This window comes from Uloborus diversus, chromosome 5 (assembly GCF_026930045.1).
Source record: "Uloborus diversus isolate 005 chromosome 5, Udiv.v.3.1, whole genome shotgun sequence".
Classification (NCBI taxonomy): domain Eukaryota; kingdom Metazoa; phylum Arthropoda; class Arachnida; order Araneae; family Uloboridae; genus Uloborus; species Uloborus diversus.
In genome coordinates, this window is record NC_072735.1 from 177,440,723 (window position 1) to 177,467,232 (window position 26,510).

The 26,510-nt window shown below is 35.9% G+C and overlaps 1 protein-coding gene across 1 annotated transcript; it reads right to left on the reverse strand.

Moving 5' to 3' along the window:
* Window positions 1-4,065: 4,065 nt before the first annotated feature.
* LOC129222012 (bifunctional methylenetetrahydrofolate dehydrogenase/cyclohydrolase, mitochondrial-like) lies at window positions 4,066-26,109 on the reverse strand. Its single transcript, XM_054856430.1, has 7 exons — window positions 25,996-26,109; window positions 20,473-20,645; window positions 18,169-18,359; window positions 16,260-16,535; window positions 14,662-14,769; window positions 10,068-10,286; window positions 4,066-6,789 (listed from the first exon to the last, which is right to left on the reverse strand). The coding sequence occupies exons 2-7, from the start codon at window positions 20,625-20,627 to the stop codon at window positions 6,608-6,610; spliced, it is 1,131 nt and encodes a 376-aa protein (XP_054712405.1). The 5' UTR covers window positions 20,628-20,645; window positions 25,996-26,109; the 3' UTR covers window positions 4,066-6,607.
* Between the last annotated feature and the right edge of the window lie 401 nt (window positions 26,110-26,510).

Genomic DNA, 26,510 nt, shown 5'->3' on the forward strand with positions numbered 1-26,510 from the left:
TTTAACCTCAATATAGGGTATGCAAGAGTTCCTTAAGCACCTTCCTGGAACAGTAGTTAAAGGGTGTAATTTTCTGATCGAAGATCACTTTATTTATACTTTAAAATCTCATGGGGGGGGGGGGGGGGTGTATAAAATTAGTGAATATTTATCGGATGTAGTATGCCACTTAAGCTTTTGAGCTCGAGGCGGTATAACATTTCCACCAAAATCGTTTTGTTCTTAGAGGACACATTGCATTCCCTTGAAATTTTAGATTTTTCTACAATTTCGACAATGTAAACTCTCTGAGAAATCACCAGTTCCAAGGACCTAGAACTAACGCTTAACCGCCTGGCAACAAAATTTAATTGCTTAGCCGGTAAAATTACGAGTACTTAAGAAGCTCTAATACTCCTTTGAAAATTAAATTAGTTTCTCCTAAAAAAATTCATTTTTGAATAATATTTTCAGAGAATAAAAATAAATCTTGAAAGTTACAAAATATATCGCAACGGTGAAAAAAAAAAAGTTTTTATTCATCATTAGTGTACCATACTTAAGGCATTCATAGCTAAATGGAACTAGGCCATTTCTACGTTCAGAGCTAAAGTGAACCAAGGTGAAATATACTTGATCTATTTTAGCTCTAAAGCCTCATATACTTATTCTTCATCTAGTTTGTTTGAAAATTTCTGTAAAGCCAAGTGAATAAAGTTTTTAGTTACGTTTCTTAGTGTGATTTGATTGGAAACAGGCTCTTTGGTGAACCTAGTACAAGACATAAAATACACATCAACACTGTAACACACCATCTCTTATGTTCTGCACACTCAAGCATCGATTTTTTCCCCCTCCACTAACAAATTTAGTAACTTCATACTTTTTTTTTTTTTCATTTACACCAATGTTGAAGGCACATTAAGGTGTCGATTATCGATAATAGAAAAAAGTGTTACATCGCAAAGACCCCGAAAACGAGCTGCCCCCTAGAAATTTCAATGGTCAAAATGTTTCTAGTATAAACACTATACCAACCCGAACTCAAAAATTTAAGGATCCAAGTGGATTAAAAAAAAAAAAATGGAGGAACGGGGGGGGAGGGGAGATTCTTTTTACTCTGTGAATTATGCGAAATATACAAATTACAGGGATCGAAAACCTTACGGAAAAAATCCAAGTATTTAAAACCAAAAAACTCTATTTGTAACTAAAATTGAGGTTTTTTTTTGGAAGTACGCTTTGGGAACAATTTCGGGTGTGATATGTTACTTCTTTATTTCAAAAGAAAGAATTGATATGCAAGCACATACAGTTATAAATGCATCAGTGTTGGTAAGAATCTGTCTCTAATTTAAGTTTTTGGGATGGAAAATGGAATATAAAATTTAACTGAAAGATACGTATGTTTTTCTTTGATTGTGTATTCTTCTTACTCTTGCATTGAACATCAGGAAAGCAACGAAGCCGGGGGTATCCATCCACCCCGACAGCAAAGGGCGCACTGACCCCCTAAATAACAAAAACAGGGTTTGTACTCAATTTCAGAAATAAAATGAAGGAGTTTTGAAGGACTGAAATGAGATTTTGAAATTAGTGCTTTTGGGCTGTCCTTAAATGTCAAACTTTCACCTTTCTCTTGTCACATGTCATATTTTTTTTTATAAACATACTGCTATAATAACTGTGATGTCACTTTTCATCACCCTTTCTTTTCACCTTGTCACAATTTTATGAACCCGTCTGCCCTTTCCCCCTTTTTACAATGTTCTTTAACCGGGTACCGTGGCACCTTCAGCTGCCGTGCTGTATCAAGAAGTGAGGGGTGCCATGAAGTGTCCATGAAATCAATTTATAATGCTAGGTTGGTTTACCAATTAGGCCTTTCACATTTTTTTGATAATAAAAACTTGCTAGTTTGTGACTTCACCGTCATCAGAAAGTCTAATTGATGATAAAGCATTAAAAACTACCTGATCTTATTTCGTTGAGTTTTGCTTCTACATGGTTGCTTCTATATAGGGTTATATGAAGTATTTTAAATGACTGTGATAAAGATTATGTAGCTTTGAACAAAAAAAGAAGGAGTTTTGATTGTGTTAAAACCAAATTGAAGGAGTTTGAAGGGCCTTTCAAAACAATTTCCTAAATGAAGAAGTATTGGAGGAGTTTTGAAGGAGCGTACAATCCTGCAAAAAGCTCCCCAAAAGCGAGAACCCCCTCCAAGAAAAAGTGAAAAATACCCTCAAACCCTCCCCCACAAGTGAGCAACTCTGACGAAACATCTAGTTCCTTAATTTTAGACGTCGGGCGCGCGGCGCGCGCACACACACACATATTCAATCATAACGAAAATTTGGTCTAGTGTAGTGGCGGATTTACTATGTCGCTTAAGTCACGATTATGAGCCCTCCCCGAACTCCCCCCCCCCCTCACCGACATAGGGGTACCGATGTAAATCCAAAACATACATGGATAATATGTTTGCGTTCAACTTAAGAAGACACAAAATGTATTAACACGGGACCCCAAATGTGTAAATCCGGCGCTGGTTTAGTGTATCTTTTAGCATTATTAAGATACTAAAAGAACTTCCAATATAAATGATCCAAAAAGAGTGATAAAAATCACGTTAAAAAAAAAAAATCTGTTGAAATATTGTTGACATGTGTTTTAAGATTGAAAATACACCCTTTATCGATGCCAACTGTCTGTGTTTCGGGACGCCACCTCTTTTTTTTTTTTTTTGATGTGCACATATTTTACATTTAAAAAGGGTTTTCTATCGGGAACGAGTTGAAGCAATTTAATTTATTCACCTGTGCTATTAATTTTTTTCACAAAAGAAAATATTTTCCAAGTCCCAACTTGGTTAGCTCATCACCATTCCAGTTCTTCTTCTTATTTATTTATTTATTTTTTGACACTTATGAATAAAATGCTATTGGAGCATTTTTAGAGCATTTTTTTTTTTTTTGAAATATATGCTTTAAATAGTCACTAAAAAACTATAATAAAACCGAACCTTCAACCCCTAAATTATTTTTATTAAACGTTATGCCCAGAGTTCATAGCATTTTTTCATTCGCAACTCCAATAAACTATAGGCGGCGCTGCAACCACTGTCTAATGGCGGATTAAAAAGGTAAAACAAACGTACGCCGTAGCTTATAACTTGCTTTGACGCTTAGTGAATGACAGTCATTTTTCATCGTGTTTGTGGGAAGCTTTCTTTTCTATTCTTCTGAAATTACATTAAACTATGAACTATCTGAAGCTTGTAATTTACCCCAAAGAAAACACGTGGAATGGAATGTTTTACCTTTTTCTTTAGTATTGTTAATCACGCAAGGTAGCGTATTCGAGCTCTGGAGTTGCGAATTCTTTTAACTGCACAGCTTCATTTTGACATTTATATGGAGCCCGTAACGTGAACTTTTTTCCCGTAACTTTTTAATTTAACGTATGATTTGCAAATTATTTTAATTTGAGCTGGTGTGTTGGTAGGAAAAGCTTAAAATAAAATAATTTGCAAATCAAACGGTAAATTAAAAAGTTATGGCAAAAAAAGGTCACGTTACGGACTCTACATAAATGTCAAAAATACCGTTAAATGACCCAATAATGTTTAATGCAGTCAACTCCCGATTACTGCGGATTTGGGCACTGTGGATAGTATAAATCACAATTTGCAGCAAAGAAAGCTAATAATGAGTAGCAAATAAGGTAAAAATTGTTCTTGCTCAAAACGTGACTGTATTGGTACAAAAAACTTTGTACAAAAAATAATAATCAGTAGAGTAAAAATTGTTTGCATTTATGTAATGTAGAACGTAAACGCAATGAAAAATAAATGTTCTAACGGTGAAGAAAGCGGTTGAAAAGAAATGAAAGAAAAACACTTTGAATTTACGATATTTTGACGCAAAATAGTCATTGGATTTTTTTTCCTTGCTATGAAAATACTGCATTTTCTTGATTCTATACCGGGTCGTAGGTGATCAGGAATTAACATGCTGTACACTACAGTTTTTTATACTATAGATGCAATTTGATATGACGCATAGTCAAAGGTATTTTAAAAAGTATCTTAAAACGATTTATTGAAATAAATGCATTCAACACAATCTTTAAGAACAATGTCATAAAATAAACAATATACAACCAAATGGTGTAAATGTTACACATAGCATTTTGATGTACAAAAGTCGACGTAAAGTTATTACATCAGTAATAGTTATAAATCTCTAGAGATTGGCATTATAAACATGCGTACAAATGTTAAATAATATAAATCACAAAACGCATTTTGTGATTGAAATTTGAATGTCACATTTTTATATACAATAATATATCACCGATTGTTAAAAAAAATCGAACGCAGTTGTCATTCTTCAGACAAAATAGTCTTTAAAAAAAATGGCGTACCTAACATTTACTGAAAACAAGTTTAGAAGCATTCAATATACTAAAAAACTCAAATATTAGTTAACTAACCTTCGTAAGTAAACAAGCAGTGCCTTCAAACCCATAATTCATCTGAAATCACTTGTAAATCAGTTAGGGTTCTTCAAGTGTAATTTCCATTAGCACTAGTCTCTTTTAAGAAATACATTTGAAGTAAGAAACCAGTTTCAAGTTTCCGAAACAAGTATCAACAAAAACAAGTCTAGCCGATTTGGCACATTTTTTGGCGAGTAGTTTTCTTGCTTAATTGGACACTCACAATGCATTGCGTACTAAAATTCAAGTTATTAGAACGAGTTTGTTCAAAAATGAATATCGTCTGCGGTATTTTTTAATACATTTTAATCTTTAGAATTTATTAATTCTAAAGCAGAAAACAAATAAATTTGAAGGTAATTTTTTTTTTCTCATTCTAAATAACTAATAACTACGCAAGCAAAATAATGCTCAAAATAACAATGAATGTTTGCTTTGGTTGCGTTCGACGAGCTCGACCGAGAGCGACCGGTTAGTTAATCACGTGACAGCTAATGATCACGCGTTACAATCAACCAATCAACTGCTTAGAATGGTAACCGCTGTGGTAACCGGTTGATCATAGAACGCTTCGGTTAGTAACCAGTTACTTACCGGTCGACCGGTGAGTTTTGTCGAACGCAACCTTTATAGAACTTGATGTGTTTAATTAATAAAAGCTCAATTTGCAGTGTTAATTATGATTCGTAAAAACTTCAATGATCTATTATTTGGCAGTTCATTGCTAGTTAGTATGTTAGTATTCATGTCTGCTTAATTCTACAATTTTCCACTACCACAACTTACAAACATACTGTCTTTTCCCTTTTAAATACTTGATTTAAATCTTAGCTATTTAGAAAAAAAGAAGTCACCTTTCTCGCGTTGAACTATAGAAAGTTGGTGCACGTTATACTACAAAATGCACATTATTTGAACAACATAAAACAGTGAAATGTTTCAATCATCCATTCGTACCAGAAGTCAAAACTGTTTGATAGTTTCTAAAATAAAATACAAAATTAGGAGAAATATTAGAAATGATAAAATATTTCAATCTAAACACTCTAATCCAGTGTTTCCCGTTTTAAGTGTTTTTGTGTAATCTTATTAACGTCAATAATACGAATCAAAAAGACGCACGAATAAATCACTTCATACCGTCTCCCCCCCCCCTGTGTAACATGTTAAAATAAAAGAAATGGCAAATCAGATCTTAAAGGGTTAACTTACGAAAACTTTTTGGTAAACGTACTCTTTCGAACTAAATGTTTACCTTCGGCTATGCTGCGGAGTCTGAGGGAAAATAACCGACTCCGACTCTCGGAATTTCAAGCCTCCGACTCCGCAACCCTGTAATATATGCAATTTACAGTTCACAAAGATTTCAAAAGCGTTTCGTTGACACTTGCTGAACTGTTATGAATGGTGTCATATTTCAATTTGCGCATTCATTCCTAGTAGAGAATGAAAACCGACAATGAAAGAAAATCCATGTCACTATTTTGAAATCGTTTTCTTCTTTTGGAGACAATGCGTGTAGCTAAAAGTAACGGTTTAGTCTGGCTCTGATAAGATGAGGCCTGACTATGAGGGAGTTCATTTCCTTTCTGGGAGCATCAGAAATAAGAGGAGTTATTAGCTTTATTGACTCACATTTGAGATTCCATTGCAGGAATTTCTTGTGAATAAATCTTTAACCGCTCATTGTTTCCTATATAAATCTTGTATGCTACGGGCTCTCCTTGGAATGTGCTTTATATTTTCAAATAGAACATGTTAGTATACATTCGATTCAGTATTCCCAGAAGGTGATTCATTACCAAGAAGGCAAGATAATTTAGAATGTACTAAATATTTTTAAAACCGAAGAGACTTTTGAAAAGTGAAGTTCAACCAAACGGGTCCAGACCAAAACTATTACGTAAATTTATCCCCAAATGTACAATGACGATGCCCAACCATAATCATGCATCGCTTTTCTAAAACCGGTTTTCCCCTCTCCTATTTTAGCGAATTGGAATCCATCTTTGGTCCGTCGGAAGTCCATCCTATGAGAGTCAAACCATAACGTGTCCCACAATATCGTTCCGTGTATCACATGCAAACGGAGCAACAGGATCACATGGGGTCAAGTCCAGCAAGCTCAAATGACGAAAGCGACATTCTCCGACTCGTCGTCCCAGGTCTGGTACTCGGCGATGGTACCGGTCTGGTAATGGACCTCGCTGCAGGCAGCCGTGTAGGTGTTCTTCATCAGCATGGCCACCGTCATGGGACCCACACCCCCTGGCACGGGGGTGATGTAGCTCGCTTTTTCTATCACCCCTGAAAGGCAAATGAATGAGACTGAGAATTTGGCGATATCAAAAATGTCTTGGGTTGCGTTCGACAGCCTCAACCGGTCGACCGATACTAACCACAGCGTTCTATGCCCTAGTAGCACAATCAGTTGGGAGATGGTTTGTCAACGGTGGAGCTTATGGGTTGACAATGTCTGCTTTGTCAACCGTTACCCAACCAATCATTTGCCAACGAAATCCAACGATCTGCTACAGTGCCCAACAATTTCCCAACGATGGCCCATCGAAAATAATCACAGCTGGCCCAACGTTGCCAAGAAGCTGTAGGGCCATAGTTGGCTCATCATTCGTTGCCAACCCTCCATTTTCACCGGTTTCTACCGTTAGCCACCGTTGACCAGCCATCTCCCCACCGTGCGTGCTACTCGGGTGAGATCTACCTGTTAAATGGTTGCTACCAATGTCGTTCCATGAGCCTTACCGGTTGATCTACCAATCGACCGCAAGTTAAGCTGGTTGGTTGGTTAATTGAACCACGTGACATTCTTGACCAATTTTAAGTATTTTTTACTTGCGTATTTTTCGTCTGCGCCATGTCTGCGCAAGTATCCGATGATCAACTGAAAGCGTTCGATGAAGCATTGGTTGGTGAACAACCGGTTAGTCGCCGCTGAGTTATTAACTGTCATGTGATCAACCGAGCGGTCGCTACCGGACGAGGTCGTCGAACGTAAGCGAAGAGTACAAGTAGAGGTTTGGAATCGCGTGCAAATCTCTGCGAGAGACCAGTCACTTTCCTCATTATCACACCGTAACAGGTCTTCGCAGTCTATTTGTTGCAATAATTCATTGGCGATCAGTGTTGATCAACTATTTCCATCCGAGTAATAAGACAAAAGGTTTCTCGACGAAAAAGGGGTAAGGGATTTCGAACTGAAAAGGATTCCGTACCAGCGTTAAAGTTATGAGATAATCAAGATTAAAGTTAATTCATACTAGTTGAGTCCAAAAGTGATTTAGACATTTTTTTAAAAAGTTTTGTAGTTTAAAGACTAAGTTAAACATGTGTCATAAATTGAAAATTAAAATATAATAATTCACGTGGCAATTCAATTTTGAATCCGAATTAGCTATGAACTTGATCCACTTAGTTCTGACCACCTCAAATAGCATTCTAATTCTGTTGAAGGCCAAAGAAATAACTGACAGTGACCATCAAACCTTCGTAACTCTAACCCCGATTGTTACGGGAAAAAAACATTTACTTGTGACGTGAGCATTCCCAACATTTCAAAGTTTTCGGGGTTGGGGGGGAGGGGAGGTATAATTCGATGGGGGGAAGTATAAACTCGATATATTTTATAGAATACGAAAACGAAATGCATAACTACCACTACGTTTCTGAAAACCAAGGGGTGGAGAAGTAGTAATTGACCCTCCGTGAACCCCAAATGACGGCCAGCTTGAAAGATAAAATACCAATGTCTCGTTGTCTGAAGCTTTTCTCTGATAATTTGAGAAATGGATTTTACACATTTTCACAATTCATCCTACTGTTCGATTGGACCCTTTGTTGTTATGAATATTCCTTTAGAATAAGCAGTAAGTCACCATCTTTAATTCGGGTTTAATGCAGAACTACATGCAATGTACCGACAGTCCAGGTAATTCATCCAGAGACTGCAGATTCAACCTTTTCATGAACTCATCAGGGAATAAGATGTAAGTAGCCGCTCTTAAGCCGGTCACCAACATTTGTTTACCAAGTACTCCTTCTATCCCTCCTTAAACCAGTACCAATTAGTTTCAAAAAGTCAGGACCTGAACTCTTAAGCCCCCACGCCAAGCCCTGTTTTGTAAGGACTCTTTCACCAGTCATCGCATAAGACTACCTCTTCTACCTTATGATTTGCAAACTCTGCATTTGAAAACAGATTGATATTTCTGTTATTTTCGTGGCACATCAGTGGTATCCACTGGTGATATTCAATGTGATTGAAGGAACTTTGAGAGAAAATGCTTGATGTTGATTAATAGCATAGTGCCTTAAAACTTTTAGGGGAAAAAAATCTTAAAATCACCAATATCATAAATAAGTACAAAAGTATTCAAATGCAATGCAGTCTGGCCCTGATAAGTTGAGTCATGAACTAGATAATATTTAACTCTTTTTCGAGTAATCTAATAGAAAGGGTAATCGGAGCTGAAATGAATTAAGTACTTCAGTTTTTCAAAAGTTTTCCAACTCAAATCCGAGCCAATAACGCGTCCCTATTTTCACTAAACGCCCTAAAAAGAAGTAAGCACTGTCAAGGTCATATTTGAAATTTTCAGCACTATTAATGGCACTGGACGAAGTGCAATAATTAATTATTGTATATGCTATGTATTTTATATGTTTGTTGTAATGTATTTTACTATGTCACTTTGTTTACAAAATTGTTAACCAGACAACAAAGCGTCACGAAGTAAACTTGTTTTTCCAATGCTTTCTTCTAGCAACTCATGCTTTTCTTATTTTCATTCGGTTATGGTGCAGATTCGTTCATGAACGAACACCAGCAATTGTGAGACCAATTTATATAACTAACTAGAAAGTCGCCCGTCAAGGTATGACGGGTGAAAATTGCTTCTACATTTGAATGAAACCATTGCCTGTTTGGGGATATTTTGATCGTTGAAATTGTAACACTAACTCCAGTGGATTAACCCTAAACTCCAGTGAATATCCTTCATTGTGATGACCCCTTTTTCGTTTCTTCATTGCCCTGAAATGACAGTCTTACTAAGGCCCCTATATATACGAGCCGACGCATAAGCTTAAGATTAGCCATTTTGGATCGGAGCGAGTGTTTGAGTGGTTGTCTTTTCTGTCGAATTATCGCGTTTCATGATTGTTCACTCTGAGCAATTATAAGCGGCACGTGAATTACTTATTAAATGAAATACTATTTTCGGCAAATTTGTTGAAATCTGAAACTTTGCTGTGGTAACCCTAGCAGCGCAACAATGAAAAATCCGATCCAAGATGGCTAAACTTAAGCTGATGCGTCGGCCTATCCATATAGCGGCTCTACGTCTTGCCAGTAAAACAGTTAAGTTACCGGATCGAGTTCAGCCTCGTCACAATAAAGCCTTTCCCTGCATGTTAAACGTTACCAAAAACATGTTATCAAATAATCATGCCGTGGCGCGAGTTTCATTCTTGAAACACGCGGGTTACTCGATCATCCGCTATTATTTATATGAGGATTCGGGACAGATAGAGAGTTAGTAATGAAAACAAAACGAGGATTTACTCACTGTCGAAGTCGACGTCCCCGACGAGCCTGGACTGTCCCGAGACGGGGTCCTTGATGCGCGAGATGCCGACGTCGATGACCGCCACCCCTTCCTTGACCATGTCTGCGGTGATGAGGTGGGGGATGCCTGTGGCCACCACCAGGATGTCGGCCCGCTTGGTGAATTCCACCAGCTGCTCAGCGGGGGTGTGCCGATGGCAGATCGTCACCGTGGCGTCACCTGCCGGAACAAAGTAGAAGGAAGTGAGGTTGATCTTCTAGACCAGTTCACAAAAGCTTAAAATCCCACCTCATTACTTACGTTACAAAAAAGTCATTTCCCCAGTTAAATGTTGAAATTGTTTACCCAATCTGTTTTTTTACTTCCTTTTACAAAAAAAGTAGTATCCGCGAAAAAAATTTCACTCAAAAATCGACCTTAATTTCCATTTTGCTCACCCCCAAATGAATGTTCAGTTTTTTTTTTTTTTTTTTCGACCCGACCACACACCACACGTACATATGTACCTAAGAACGTGTAGACACGCGAAATATCCATTTTGACGATTCCCGAGTTGATTACAACGAATTTTCTCGTGACGTCTGTATGTACGTAAGTATGTATGTGCATATGTATGTCGCATAACTCAAGAACGGTATGTCCTAGAAAGTTGAAATTTGGTACGCAGACTCCTAGTGGGGTCTAGTTGTGCACCTCCCCTTTTGGTTGCATTCGGGTGTTTCTAAAGGGGAATTTTGCCCCTTTTTTTGGGGGGAGGGGAATTATTGTTAATTTCGATGTAAACTCAAGTGGTGTTATAATTTGGCGGACACTTGGCGATATATCGCCAGTATTTCGGTCGCCTTGTCACCAACTTGGCGATAAATTTGGCGATATTTTTCGTTTTAAATCTGGTTTTAATTTGGCCACTGTTGGTGATGTTTAGAGAGTTAAACTATTGAATCACATTAAAACTGTCAATAACGGGAAAATGACATTAAATTGTAGTAAAAGGAAGTCATGTGAGGCACACATCAGCTCGTTTAGAGATAAAGTAGAAGAGAAAGATACGATGAGTTTGAAGTGCTTGGTTCTTACAATGAAATGAAAAGTAATTAAAGAGGCTTTGAGCTAAAATACGATTAAAATGAAGAGTTAAAACGTTTTGCAATGTTACATATCGCTCGCTCGGAAAAAGATTGCCACAATACGAAATTTCTAATTTTCTTTTTTTTTTCGCTTAAAGGCCTTCAAATGACGTTACCTTCTTTAGAAAATAATGACAGATTTTTTGTTCGAATATTAACCACTGGAGAGCACAGCAAATTTACTTTTCTTGCAGAAAATGTCTTGAAGAGTTAACTTCAAAAGCTTTTCCTGCGAAATTTCATTTTTGCGTGTTGTGGCAGTCTTCTTCCAAATGAGCGATGTATGGTTTTATATGTATAATTGTACATGTTCATAGAAAAACGTTAATGTTGATCGACTCACATGTTAGGTTTTCAAAGAAGTAAGCATTGACTCAATAATTATGTGTTTTATATTTTTCTTAGATTATAAAAACCAAAAAGAAATTTTGAGTTGGAAGGAGGGACTCTGCACCAGCCATCTGTCTGGATTTTTGAGGCCGTGTCCCAAATTTTTAGACGTAAATTTAATCAGTAGGGTCTGGTGGGGTAAAGTGGTTATAAAATCGTAGGTTTTCAACTTAGGTGGATAATAAATGCAACAAATTCTTTAAACACTTCAACTTTTTTTGTTGTTATTTTACATTGCATTATTAAAGAACACGGTACATTGAATTTTAGGAAGAAAAGTATGGATTTTAGTATTATAGAACTTTCTTTTTCCTATGTTTTTATGACCACTTTACCCCATGGGGTGGGGGAAATAGCATGGGGTAAAGTGGTCATAGTTAAAAATAGATGCAAAACCACTATAAAAACCCTAATACTTGTATATTTCAGTTGTTTTTATAGTTACAAGTATATTCACGAGTACATGCGTGTATACACTAATATATACGTGTCGTGTTATACACGAGTAAACACGTTCCTATATGAGTAGATACATGTATACATCGGAAACATGCAAGCACGTGCCTACTCAAGTATATACGAGTATATAAACATGTATACGTGATTACCTACAGTAGTGTATACGTGTCTACATGAGTACATACGTGTCACATGTATATACGTGTTACGTATATGTACATGTCATGTGTATATACGAGCATATACGCGTATAAACGAACATCATATGCGCATATGCACTTGTATCTCGAGAAAATACGTGCATACTTGAGTCTATATGTGTATAGTAGACGTATATACGCATATATAAGTGTACATACGTACATATACGAGTATACACGAGTTAATTCGTGGATACATCCAGTGCGTCTTTGCACGTATCTACTCACGTATATATAATATGGAAGCACGAGTACATACGCACGTATACGTGTAAACACGATTATATACCTGTATAGACGTATAGACGTACATTTACGTGTACACACCAGTACATGTATATAAGCGTATATACACGAGAATATACGCTTATATACATGTTGGCCTACAGAAAGAATCTAAGCTCTTGGGCAAAAATCAAAGGGGTGTGAGAGGGGAGGATAAGAAGCAAAGAATCATTAGGACGTTATAATCACTGACGGGCTACATGCACAAGAAGCCAGAAACTGATGGATGCAAAGCAGGGCACAAATTTGTTGCACAAGGATGATTTCACCTAACATTTTAGTTTTTAAGAAATATTTAGAGCAGTTGTTGAAAGTTACGGTCTGTAGTAGCTTTAATACACGTATCGCAACAAAGGCGCAGCGGCTGATGTAAGTTTTTCAAAAGTCTCGTTATTGCAACAGAGAGGGATCTGTGAATGCGACGCTTGTATTACAGCTGAAGGCCGCAAATTTCATCAATCGCTTTAAAACTTTCTTAAGTAATAAAATGTTGTGTAAAATTGTATTTGTGTTATATATATATATATATATATATATATATATATATATATATATATATATATATATATATATATATATATATATATATATATATATATATATATATATATATATATATATATATATATATATATATTTGTGACTTTTTTTGCATCCATCAATTTCTCACTTTGCGTGCATGTACGCGTCAGCATTGTGTTTGTGACCATATTTCCTTATTGATTCTTGCTTCTTATTCTCTCCTCTAACACCTTTTAATGATTTGCTCACAAATATAAACTCACCCTGTATATCTTTATATCACATGCTTGTATGTATGTGTCTACTCGAGTACGTAGGCGTATATGCGTGTCTACCTGAGTATATAAGTGTTCTTATATATACGAGTATAAGCGAGCATATACGTGTATAGTAGAATGTATAGCTGTATGGATAAAAAATACTTGCAGATACCCAAATACGTATTTATTGGCGCATTTATGTGAATACGTCTATGTACATGTCTACACGAGTATATATGCGTATATATACGCATATACTCGTATATTTAACCCCATTTACTGTAAAAAAATACATATTAAGTAAAATTAATATGTATCTTCCTTATACCTGAAGATTAAGTGACATTAGAAGAACAATATTCGTTAAGCCTAATATTATGACCACTTTACCCCATCTTACTTAAATTGCTCTAAAAAATTATCTGAAATAGATTCAGTTAACTGCTAATGAGTAAGAGTTCTTGAGACATGTAGGAAGCTTCCTGTATAGTCAATCTGTTCCAAATTCTAACAAACAAAATTTCCCAAGAATGTTAAAATTGGTGTTTAGATTTTAAAATATTTCATATTCACGCAAAGTATTTTTTTTAACCAAATTAAACTTCGCCAGTTGTAAAATTTCGTATTCAAAATGTAGTTTCTAACTGCCTTACTCTAAAGTAAAATTCTTACATTCATTCGAACATTTATTTCCAAGCTATAGCCATTTATTTGACGTATGACCACTTTACCCCATTGACCACTTTCCCCCACCAGACCCTAATGAAGTTAAAATCCAATGATTTCGCTTAACTTCTGCAAAATAAGTCAAATTTTGGAGCCCCACCTCCACATTTCCTTAGACCCCTCTCCTTTTTTGGTGTTCCAGCCGCCTATCTACATTATACAAATAAATAATGCAAAAACCATTGGAAATGATGTTCTCACTTGAAATGAAACATTTTCTCAACAATTTGTGTTTTATTGTACTATGTTTGATAGTGGTTGTTCGGAAATTTAATGAAATTTATTCAACTGATATCACAATGAAGTTCACTCTATGAAAACTAGGGGAAGAAAATTAAGTAAGCAATACGAAATGAATAGAAACCTTTGTGCAGCAAGGTAACCAAAAACAATAATGTAATCCAAGCACAAATACATTTGAAAAATACGAATAAATTTGTGCTTTAATTTCGCTGGTGTTTTTTGGTTACAAGTAAACAATAGTTTGATCATTATTGAAAAAATATACCAATGATTCAGTGTGCTTGTCTAAGATGGCATGAAAACATGCAAGTTGTGTAATCAAAAGTACATCAGTAAAGGTCAGAATGACTTTGTAAAATAGACAAGTAAATTTGGACTGTACCTGCTTGTGTCTCGTTGATTCCATCAGCGTGTAAGAGCATGGACATGGGCATTCCAACATTTTTTGATCTTCCGCAAACGACTGCATTTTTACCAAATGTTTCGATGCCTGAAAAAATATTGTGAAACATAAATATAAACAAACATCTGTGCTCGCCAAACATTTATTTGTATGCTAGTTTCCCACCTGTTGCAAAGATGACAAAATCCTTGCCGCAGATATTTTGCACACGTCGCTTCCATTGTTAACTCATACTTCAGCTCTTGTTGGCAATGCCTTACTCTCATGAGTTGTCATTTATTCCATAATTAAAGAACAGAAGACATGGATTTATTGTTAGTCTCAAGAGGTTATGATGCAAAATAGAACAGGAAATAGAACTGTTTTTGGGTTAAAAAATCGTAGTTTTTACTCTGCTTGGCGCAAAAACCGCGAATTTGGCCCCTTTGAATTATAAATATATATCAGACATTGAAACCTTGCGTAGATCACACCTGAATATTTCAATTAATTCTTGAGCTATCCATTAGGTTCGGATTGCCACGATGTTCGGCGACATTTGGCGATTTCCTGCCAAAACTGGCGCTAAATATGATGCAACTTGGCGATTCATCTTTAATTTCTCGCCAAATCCACACATTGTAATGCTAAAACAGTGCTTTGGTGGCAAAAAAGTATTTTGTGGGACTCACCTTGGAGTTTGGAGGACCTACCAAAAGAAACGGTGGTTTGAAACCAATTTGCATTAATTTTCACGAAATAAATAAATAAATAAAAATAAATCTGTATATATTTCTGGGGACAGTGTCTCCCCACCCCTCCACAACTACAGCACTGCTAGCAAATGCCCCCCTCCCCACAATAGCAAAAGACAATTGAAGACAACTCCTCCACTTCTCCCCCGAATGGTAACAAGACCTTCTCGGTTTTGTTGGTGAGAGATGTGGAGTGACTTTCCTACGCCATTCAGCCAAGAAACCCGGAACAACAGCTGACTTGATTCAAATTTTAACAAAATATAGTAACACCATCAAAATCAACATTTTGTGTACATTATTAAGGTTGATTGCAATTTGAAGAAAAACATATAAATGATTTTTTTAAAGTAATATTTTGAAGAGAAAATGAACAATAGCAAAAGAATAAAAACTAAGAAAAAAAAGGGAAAATTTCAAAAAGTAAGATAACTTTGAATGAAAATCAATTCACAACTCCAATAAACTATAGGGGCGCTGCAGCCACTGCCTGATGGCGGATGAAAAAGGTAAAACAAACAAGTGCCAAAACTTATAACTGGCTTTGAAGCTTAGTGAATGACAGTAATTTTTCATCGTGTTTGTAGGAAGCTTTCTTTTCTATTCTTCTGAAATTTCATTACACCACAAACTGTTTGAAGCCTGTAATTTACCACAAAGGAAACACGTGGAAGGGAATATTTTACCTTTTTCAGTACTATAGTTAATCACCCCAAGGTAGCGTATTCGAGCTCTGGAGTTGCGAATGGAACTAACGTCAAATTGAGCAAGATCTTTACAACAAATTGAGCTCGCAAAAACATAAAAAAGAAAACCCATTTTCAAAATTCGTGACAGACTCACCAGCCCTGCGCAGCAGTTCCATGATGCCCAGGGGCGTGCACGGGATGAGGGCGTTCATGTCCAGACAGAACCGTCCGACGTTGACGACGTGGAATCCGTCGACGTCCTTGTGCGGCGCGATGGCGTTGCAGACCCGCCTCTCGTTCATGTGGCTGGGGAGGGGCAGCTGGACGAGGATCCCGTCCACGTTCGGGTTGTCGTTCAGCTCCCGGATGATGGACAGGACCTCGTCCTCGGAGGTCTTGGCCGGACGGAGGATGGTCTCGCTCGAGATGCCTGGGAGGAAAAAGTACTGTTAACCTTGAAGAATTGCAAGGATGATGAAGTTAAACTTTCCACAATTCAGGGTGCTGTGACAACAGGCAATCTAGATTGCAAATCATGCGTTCCACATTTATTGAATGAAGAAATTTTGAGAATAAATGGCGTTAAGTGCGAAAGACGTTCTACTGTTCACCTCTGAGAAGTTCAATTATGGTCTTGAGCAAGTCCTTTTCTTTCAAGGGAGAGCAATCAGTAAGAAGAGGAATTGTTAGGCGAAGAGTTGGGCTACCATTGCAACCCTTTATTGGCGAGAAAATTCTGTACCGCTTGCTACTTCTTACCTAAATTATATTGTTCGCCAAATGGGCAATAACACAGCAAGCTAAATCCGCAAGGTCTTAAGCCGTTTCTCCTCACCCCTTTTTCAACAAATGAAATCGTTTGGAACTTGCCAGAGGTGGACAGTACATAATTTCTATTTCAGCCATGTTGTGGTTTTACGCGACCATTTCCAGTTAGAAATCCGTATGTTTATCAATGAAATGCAATAAATCTGTACTGATACCATAAAAATGCTAAATAATAAAGACTTTCGCATGTAGTAATGTTGTGGATTTTCTCGGTAAGTCGGATCTTTCAGGAATTCCCATAGCCAAAACGAGTATAAGGTCTGGTAATAAAGGAGTTAGGAGGTCAAGCTGTCTTTAAATTACGACTGATCATCCGTTCGCGTCAATGAAAATTTGACGTAACATCTGTTTCACGCTACAATGAATATGGGGAGATGTACCATTCAACATGAATGTTGCATAATGTTCATGAAAGTGGTTGCGCGTCGATAAAACAATGGGATAACCAGCACATTCTGCATACCCGGGTTTAGTGGTCCAGTGTCAAATAGCAGACTTTCACAATTTAAAACCACATATCGGCGACATTTTAAGCTACTTTCATTCAATAAACGTCGAGCGCATGATCTGGAGTATCTATCGTCCAGTACGACCCATAAAATACCAGAAAGGGTCATCTGAGTTGAAGTAGCTAATTTTGAGTTCTGAGTGCTCGCTAGGCACTACAAGTGAGTTGGGTCGATGGTACGCGTATCTTTTTTCTGGTATTTGTGGTTGCTCGAAGCTGAAAGATCTTTGTCACTTGATCTACCACTTCTGGGTCACTCGATAAGCTGAGAGGGAATCGTGATAGCTCTGCCTATACCCTTCAGGATTACGATGTGGTAATGAAACCAAATGTTTGATAGATATTTCTTGTATTATTCCCAGATGAAACTTTACGGAAGTTTGGGGACACCATTCACATCGTTCTTACAAAATTGGGACAAAATGCTGGAATTGTTATATTTTCTAAGCAATTAACTCCTTCACATCTGTATAAAATCACTTTAAGTTACGATAACTTTAACTCTTTAACATTCAATGACGTCTGGGAGGCATCACTAACTTCAAGAGCCATAGTCGACTTTTTGATTAAGTCGAGACACCATTCACATCATTACAGACTCTTTGAGACGCAATTCATTTGATGTACCATTATGGACTTTTTGACATCTCCGAGACGTCATTGAATGTCAACGGGTTAAAAATGCTTCAGACGTATTATTATTGAAAAAGAAAAAAGTTGCTCTCACCTGTGTTTCGGGCTGCTTTAAGTTTGTTGTTGACGTAGACTGCGCTGGCCGGGTTGTCCCCTACCAGGACCACGCTGAGGTGGGGGCCCCTGTTCCCCCTGGCCAGCCACTTTTGGATGTCGTACTTGATCTCGGCCTGGATCTGGGCGGCGATCTTCTTCCCGTCGATGATCTTCGAAGCATACTTCTTCCTTCAAACACACCCACAAGAAAGTCCCAATTAACTCATGTGTAGATAAGAAACTATCAAGTTTAATATTTGATACTGTTCTTAAAGATTGCTTGAAAATGTATTCTTTGTTAATTTCGGTAAAGATTGTTTAGCCGTGAGAATTGTTAGAGGAAATTCATTATTATTTTTTTTTTTTTTTTTTTTGAAACGATTGCTGGAAAATTCCTTATCAAAGGAAAGGGGGCATTTATAAACAGGGTATACAAATGAAAATGGCATATTTTAATAAGGTAATTTAAAAATATTTTTTAGTAGATTGGTTCAAGACTCTCAAAGCCAGAAGATAAGTCGTGTTTTTTTTTTTTCTACTGTAGCGTAACTCGGGGGGAGAGTAGTCTTCAGAGGATTTTATACGGTGGCTGCGCTGCATCTGCGAACTGAATAGGAGAAAATTAGGAAAGCATCCAACAACTCGGTGAGTGTTAGAAAACCTCGTTCACTGAAGTAATGATTACACCACCTGGACTAGAACCTCCGACAATGTGTTTAGGACCCCAAAACTGCCGCTGCTTCACGAATTAGGATTTTCAGCCATGAAAGAAAAAAGAGAGTTCTAATTTTATTAATGTTTAGTCAAAAAAATTAGCTTTAAAAATATTTTCCCAGTAACGAAGTATTTAACTCCTTGACATGCTGATGAAAGTATTTTATATTACGTCCCAGCTCAACCAACAAATGGTGGTCTGGTGGATGAAAGCCTTTCTAACCGATAAAATGAAGGAAAGTCAGATAGTAACTACGAAGGCGTGTTCATTAAAACACACATGTATCGTCAATGTCATAACGTAGCAAAATGTCACATAGTAATAAAAAAAAAATTGAACTTTGACATCTTGAATTCAAATTATGTTTTTCGCAATCACGATTGTGTGTGTGTAAGTAGGCGTGTTTGTTTGTGTGTGGGGGGGTATGTTTGTTTGTGTGTGGGGGTATGTGTATGTGTGTGTGTGTGGGTAGTTGTGTGTATGTGTGTTCGTGTGGGGGGGATGTGTATGTGTGGGTAGTTGTGTGTATGTGTTTGTGTGTCTGTATGTATGCGTGTGTGTATGTGTTTGTGTGTGTAGGTGTATGTGTAAGTGTAGGCAAGTGACGCAACCTAGAGACGGTTTTCGTTAGAGGAGCAGTATCGTGAGGCGGCCGGCCGAAGGTGGTGCTGCAGAGGGAGGCGGGGGGGGGGGGGGAATAAAATCAAAGGACACCAAAAACAGTCAAGTGAGAACAATAAGCAATCGTGATTGCTCATTAAAAGTCGTAAATAGAGACAAAAAATAATTCTCAAGCAACCGGTTCGAGTCTTGCAAAGCGAGTCTCTATATCAGTGCAAAATAGAAAGGTTCACAAAAATTCACATTGGTTCACTTTTATCGAAGAGGTTTTGAACTTATTTTACGCCTCTTTTGATATGTTCCTTTGCTTTTTTCATTATATTGTGGCAATGCGGTTGTTTCCTTCAGTCAAAAGTACTACTTTTAATACCTGAAATTGATAGAATAAGCAAAAAAAAAAAAAAAAAAAACATGGAGCGAGAAAAAACTTTCATTTTCCCAACGCTTAACTTTTAATTATTTTTAAAATGACCGATTTTGAAAATAAGAAATAAGGCGTGGTCTTTATGACGTCACAAATGATGACTGATGGCGTATCTTTCTACTGCGTTTCCACGTTATGTTAATCAAGAAGCGAATTAAATATTGCGCTCTACGCTTGCTATCAACCCTATCGTTGCCAATTACACGTGAGTAAAGAATGTGAATGGGCATTTCATCATTTGTGATGTCATCGGCATAAGCGTTAATAATGAATGTGCTCCGATTGAAATAATTTTTAACAATATTAAACTTAGTCAAATTATTTTAAAAAAAAGTCAGATCCTATGTTTTAAAGCATGTTCTTTCAGAAAAAAATGCTTTTAAAATTTCGGAAACGACCCCATTTGCTTCTCAAAAGACACGTTTATAAACACTGTCGCAAATAGTTTGCGAACCAGCATAAATTCTATTTCACTCGAAACATTAAAGTGTTTAATTCGTCATCAAATTTACCTTTTGAAATACATTTTCAAGACTACTTACATGAGGGATTCGGTATGAGAATTTCTTTTCGATGTCCATTCAAAGGATGCTTTTTTATTGTGCCGCACTACAAAAGAGCATAAAGCACTAAATTTTCTCATATTGGGATCTTTGATGAACAGTTTCAACGCTTGAGCACTAGATGAGCACAGCATATTTCAAGTATGGTACAGCTGAAAAACAGCAGTGTTAATAATTTATAGTTTATGAGCATAATCTCATATGAAAACGAATTCTCATGAGAACTACCATAAATATGAATAATTTACGAGAACCACAATAAATATGAACTATGGAGACTAGAATGGTTCATGGAGACTAGAAAAAATATGAATAATAGATACTACAATAAATATGAATAATTCACAACACCCTCAACGACTATGATTACTTCATAAGACCTGCAATAAACATGAATAAATGTATATTCAGTAAATTACCGCCCATTAGCCAGGGCTAAAGCAGAAATACATGAAATACACCGCGAGCTCAGTTATTTCCAGCCGAGGCGTGCAGTTTCGTGCTTATTAGCACAGGGGCGCTTACAAGGGGGGATTATGGCGCGTTGCGTCATTAAAATTTTTGGGGGGATTTTTAAAATTGCTTTTCATTTATGTATCTATTGATTTATTTTTAATTTAAATTAATATTTATTTTATTTTATTTTATTCTGTTTATTTTTTATTTTATTTATTTTATTAATTTTCTAATAAAATAATATTAATAATTAAAAATAATTAAATACATAAATAAATAATACATATTTAAAAGAATAAATAAATAAAAAGTATATCAAAAAGAAAAAAAAAGAAAAATTATTTAAAAAAATTAATAAAATAAAATAAAAAAAGAGTTAAAAACAAAGAAAGGGAGGGGGGGGGGGAGAGTTGAGCAAAATTGGGGGGGGGGATTTGGGCCATTGAACTTGGAGGGGGGAGGGCACCCCTGTATTAGCACTTATTACCGTGCCTTGCCATCAATCTTCGAGTCGAACCGAACCATTGCTTCGGTCACTGGGTCGCTCGTCTGGTCTGTACTAATTCTGCATTAGCTACCAGTTTGTTTGGTCCTCTAGGCTTCCTTAAGAGGTTTTACATCTCCAGCTCAGTCACTTTCCTATGCCGGGCTGATGAGTGCTAATAAGCACGAAACTGCAGTCCTCGGCTGAAAATGACTGAGCTGGCTGTGTATTTCATGTATGAATACATGTAGTTCAAGAGAACAACAATAAACATGTAATATAAACATGGTATTATGATTATCGTGTGATACGAATGTTTTTTTTTTTTTTTTTTACTATTAAACATTATAAAAAAAAAATACGGGAAGCTGATTTACCCATGGACGGTTGCACATACGGACGTTGGTCGGGAAATTCCGGATATCGTCGAGAGGGATCCTAATTGGGGTTCAATGTGTGTTTCACAGCCCTCTCCAATACCCCAGAAAGTTTCAACCCCATCAAACGAACATTTAAGATTCTATCACATTTCTCGGTTTTAGTAGGATCTAAAGAAAAAATAACACGAGCAATTTCTTTTTTTTTTTTTTCGTCCGTAGTGTACTGTATTATTCATTTTTGTCGTAGGTATCACCATTCCCTATATTTTGAAGGTTTTGTTTCTGGTTTTTAATGTTGTGGTCCTGTCGATGTGACTGCCTTGCAAAACCAAAATGGCGTATCTTTGTACCCAAGGACACAAAACCATGTGTACCCACGGACAGCAATTTTTAATCTCCTTGGGTCACACTTGAGTTTTCTTATGATGTGAAGTACCTCAAAATGGTGCCTTGCCATCAACGTTCGAAATTTGCTTTTAACAATAATGATGAATTTGAAGTAGTGCTTGAAGATATAGTGTTGAAGTAACCCCCACCTGTTGTAGGATCTTCAGACCGTCAATCCCACCTGTTTTCATTTGAAGTCGACTTTTCTAGATTTTTGTTGATTTAAACTGAACTGAGTTTTTTATGGTGGGTTAATTTTAGTTAAAGGTTTCAATTTGCATATAAATTGAAGTTATTATGTAGGTACATAGAGAGCCATACTATCATGAATCTTGATTTTTTTTTAAACTTATTAATTATTCATAACATCATTAACTCTCTTAAGACTAATAACTTTTTTGAAGAGTTCACTGATGTTAATGATTAAGAAAAATTTTAAAAAAAGGGGAAAAAACTTCGATTAATTTTCAAAGTTCAATTTCTGTTGCATATTTTATCTGGTCATTTACAATGGATGTTTGCATTATTTCAACATAAAATGTTGAAATAATGCAAATGTTGAAAAAATGGCTTATGAAAATGTATTGAGTAAATTGAGTTTCTCAGACCTAATTATATAATATTTTTTATGTGTCCATGAGTACAAAGGCACTTGTCCGCGGGGTGAACGAGTTGTTGTACCCAAAGACAAAAAGGACGGTTTTTAAGAAATTTTTTTTGAGGTTAAAAGCTTTGAGATTTTCACCTGACAAAAATTGCCAAATTAGATGATAAGCTGTAGATCCTGCCAGAAAATTTTTCCGATCGATTATCCACTCCCCGAGACCAGCAAAAATTGAAAAGTAAATTTTGTCCGTGGGTACAGCAGCTTCCCCTACTTGACGCGTGATTCATTTTATAATTTATGCGTATACAATATAACAGTACCAGTAATAAATAAATCAATAACCTCTTTATTCAAATAAAAAGCAAATGAAGTACAAGTGTAGCTAAAAAATGCATAGACGCTTTTCGGGGTTAACAAGAACACTTTTTTCCAATTGAGAAGAGGTCAGTTTTTGGAGGAAAGATCATCTGACACAAAAAAGAGCAAAAGTTATCAAAAAAGTTTACAAAAAAAAAAAAAAAAAATATTGTTAATTTTAGGACCAACACAAGCTGAACTCTACGTTCAACTCGGATTTCGAACATTTTTTCGATGATATAACACAATAATATAAGTTAAAAACTTTAGCTAAGGGAACTTTTCGAACGGAACACCCGTCCTCAGGTGGATATAGTAAAAGGTTAGTAGCTACAGGTGGTGAAAAATTGACCAGAACACTTCAAGCAGAATGTCAAAGTAGTAAATAAAAATGTTTCATGTGAGATATTTCATTTGTTTGTTGCTTGTTTCTAATGAGACTACGTAGTTGCTACTAACCATTCGCAGATCTAGTGCATTCCCAAGAGCCCAGCCCCCCCTCCCCCCCACCATTCTTTCGCATGCCACTAATATCGGCTGATGCAATAGGGTTGTTTCCTTTAGTGAAAAGTGCTACTTTTAGTCACTGAAATTGATAAATAAGCATAACAAATAACATGACCCAGAAAATACTTTAATTTTCCCAACAGTTATTTTTTGATTAATTTTTTTTAAATGTTCGATTTTTCAAACAAGGCGTGGTCTTGATGACGTCACAAATGATGCACTTTGGTACAAATGTTTACCACATTTCCACGTTATGATGATCAACAAGCGAATCGAATATTGCGCTCTACGCTTGCTATCAACCATATCATTGCCAGTACACGTGAGTAAAGATGCGAATTAAATATTATGTTCTGTGAATGGCAACACTAAATGACATTTCATCATTTGTGATGTCATCGGCAGAAGCGTTAATAATGAAAGCGCACCGATTAAAGTAATTTTTAAAAAATATTAAACTTAGTCAAATCATTTTTGAAATGGTCAGATCTTATGTTTTTAAGCATGCTCTTTCTGAAAAAAATACTTTTAAAATTTTGGAAACTACCCCATTAGCACGATTTACGCGCCCAGTATCTCCTCCAGATGGAAACACCTGGGTCTTGCAAAGCAATAGAAGTAGCCTGGGTCTTTTATTAAAAACTGTACAAAAATTTAACCAAAAATGTTGAATCCATTTTTTTCTGTAAGTAAGACGTAATTCCAATATGTTTTAAGCTTATTTATCATTCATTTTGGGACGAAAAGCGTAAGCTTTCTGTTTTTCGCATGGCCAAGAAAATTTCTATGGGAAGAGGTCCCATTTAATCCAGCTAATCAGAGAATTTGGCGAACAATTTTAGGTGAAAATTAAATGTAAAAATTTTCATTTAACTCTGCAGAAACTATTACAGCACTCAAATGTGTATTTTTCATAAATTTTTTAACTGTAAAACTCCGATCACGCTTTGTGAACTTTACCGGTTGACCTTTTCTCACCTTATTTTCGGTCCGGTTCTTTTCTTTAAAGCACTTTATCAAGCACTTTACTATAGAGTGGAATGAATTAACTAATTTAGAGACATTTCAAACCAATTTACCGCTACTGTAAAGAAAAAATTCAAATTTCGAACGGTGTTTATGGTTTTTTACGAATACCAGGCATTTTAAAGTAATAAGCACAATATTAATGAATAAATAAACAAAAAATTAAAGCCAAATGACTTTTAAGGGTCAACAAAATACAGAAATAATAAATAAAACAACGTATGATAATTTTAATCATGAATTTATTCGAAAATATTTGAGTGTACGATGATTTTTGTGGCGTATTATTTTTGTCTCTTTGTTTTTTAACACATTTCAAAAAGAATATTCGTCAATATTTTGAAAAAAAACTACAGGGTTTTATTTAGAATGACATAGGAATGATGTGAAAAATTATTGGACTTAATATTCGAATTCAGTTTCGCGTTTTTTTGGTTTTACTAAAAAATTTCAAAGTGTACGAACACTTTTGGGAGCCACTGTATACAGGAAGTTAAAAAAAAATACTAATTTTGAGATATGATCTTAAAAAAACAAAGCAAAAGAATGAATTGAGAAATTTGACCTATTAATTGAGACCTATAATCATTATCAAATCAAAATAAATAAAGAAATATAAATAAGAAATCAAATGAAAAACAAACAAAATAAGTTTTATGCAAATATGTTCAGTTTGGGGTTTATCTAAAATAATCTAATATTCATCTATTTTAAAAAAATCGAAACTGATCGATATAAAATTGTCAACATAAGCTAAACATCAAATCTGATGAAGAAAACTAACAACCAATAAAGAACTAATAAAGCATTTTCGCCAGAATAATTAGATAGAAATGTAAAACAACTACCTGCTGCTGATACTTTTACACGAGAAATAGCTCTTTAGTACCAAAATTTACCCTTAACTCGGCAGAAATAGTTTCACCTTCTTCAGAATAAACTCGAAGTAATATAAAACACTTTTCCTAACGTTGAGGCCCAATCTGAGGGACAAGGAAAAGTCGAAAATGAGGTCAAAAAAAATCCCATTCTTTCTTTAGGTCATCGCGCCAAATGCATGCAAGAAAAATTCAGTTTCGCCAAAGTTCTAAAACGGTTAATCTTGAAACAAATTGCCATTCAAATTTTCCTCTACCGAAAACAGCATGACTAAAAAGTAAATGAACTTCAACTTCGATTTTTAAATACGTTTTTCTTGTAAAGTTTCTTCATATTCTAAGAATTATTTTTGAATTAAATTCAGAGTATTGTAAAAGTGAAATATATATAAATAAATAGAATAAAATAAATTGACATACTTTTGTTGAATGCTATAGCTAAGTCACGCCGCATACATAAATTTTCACGCCTGTTCGGCTCGAGATCTGTGAAAGAAAGAACGTTTACAATGCTAAGTGAAAACACGTATGCTTTCAGGTTAGCGCAGACGAACGTTAATTAAACAAGGAGTTTTTGACGTAATGTTGACTTTCTTTTCGATCGTTTCACCGAGTAACCGGTACTGCTACCTGTCATAGTTTGTGTTGAGGTACGAAACCACAGAATCTCATGGGTTGAAATAAGTGCCATGTTTGACCACGACATTCCATGGGAAATTTCTACCGAAAGTTTAGGATGTTTTCCTGACCTTGTTAAAAATGTTTCCTTAATCAAACACTAATATTAATAGACCGGGATCTGAAGGGGGTTGAGCATGCATGGAAAGGCTGACGCAATATTATTTCTGATTATTGTTACAGGCACGATGGTGATTATGAAACCACATGTCGTCGTACTTTAAATACTGTTAACGCGTTGAAAAACAAAATGACAG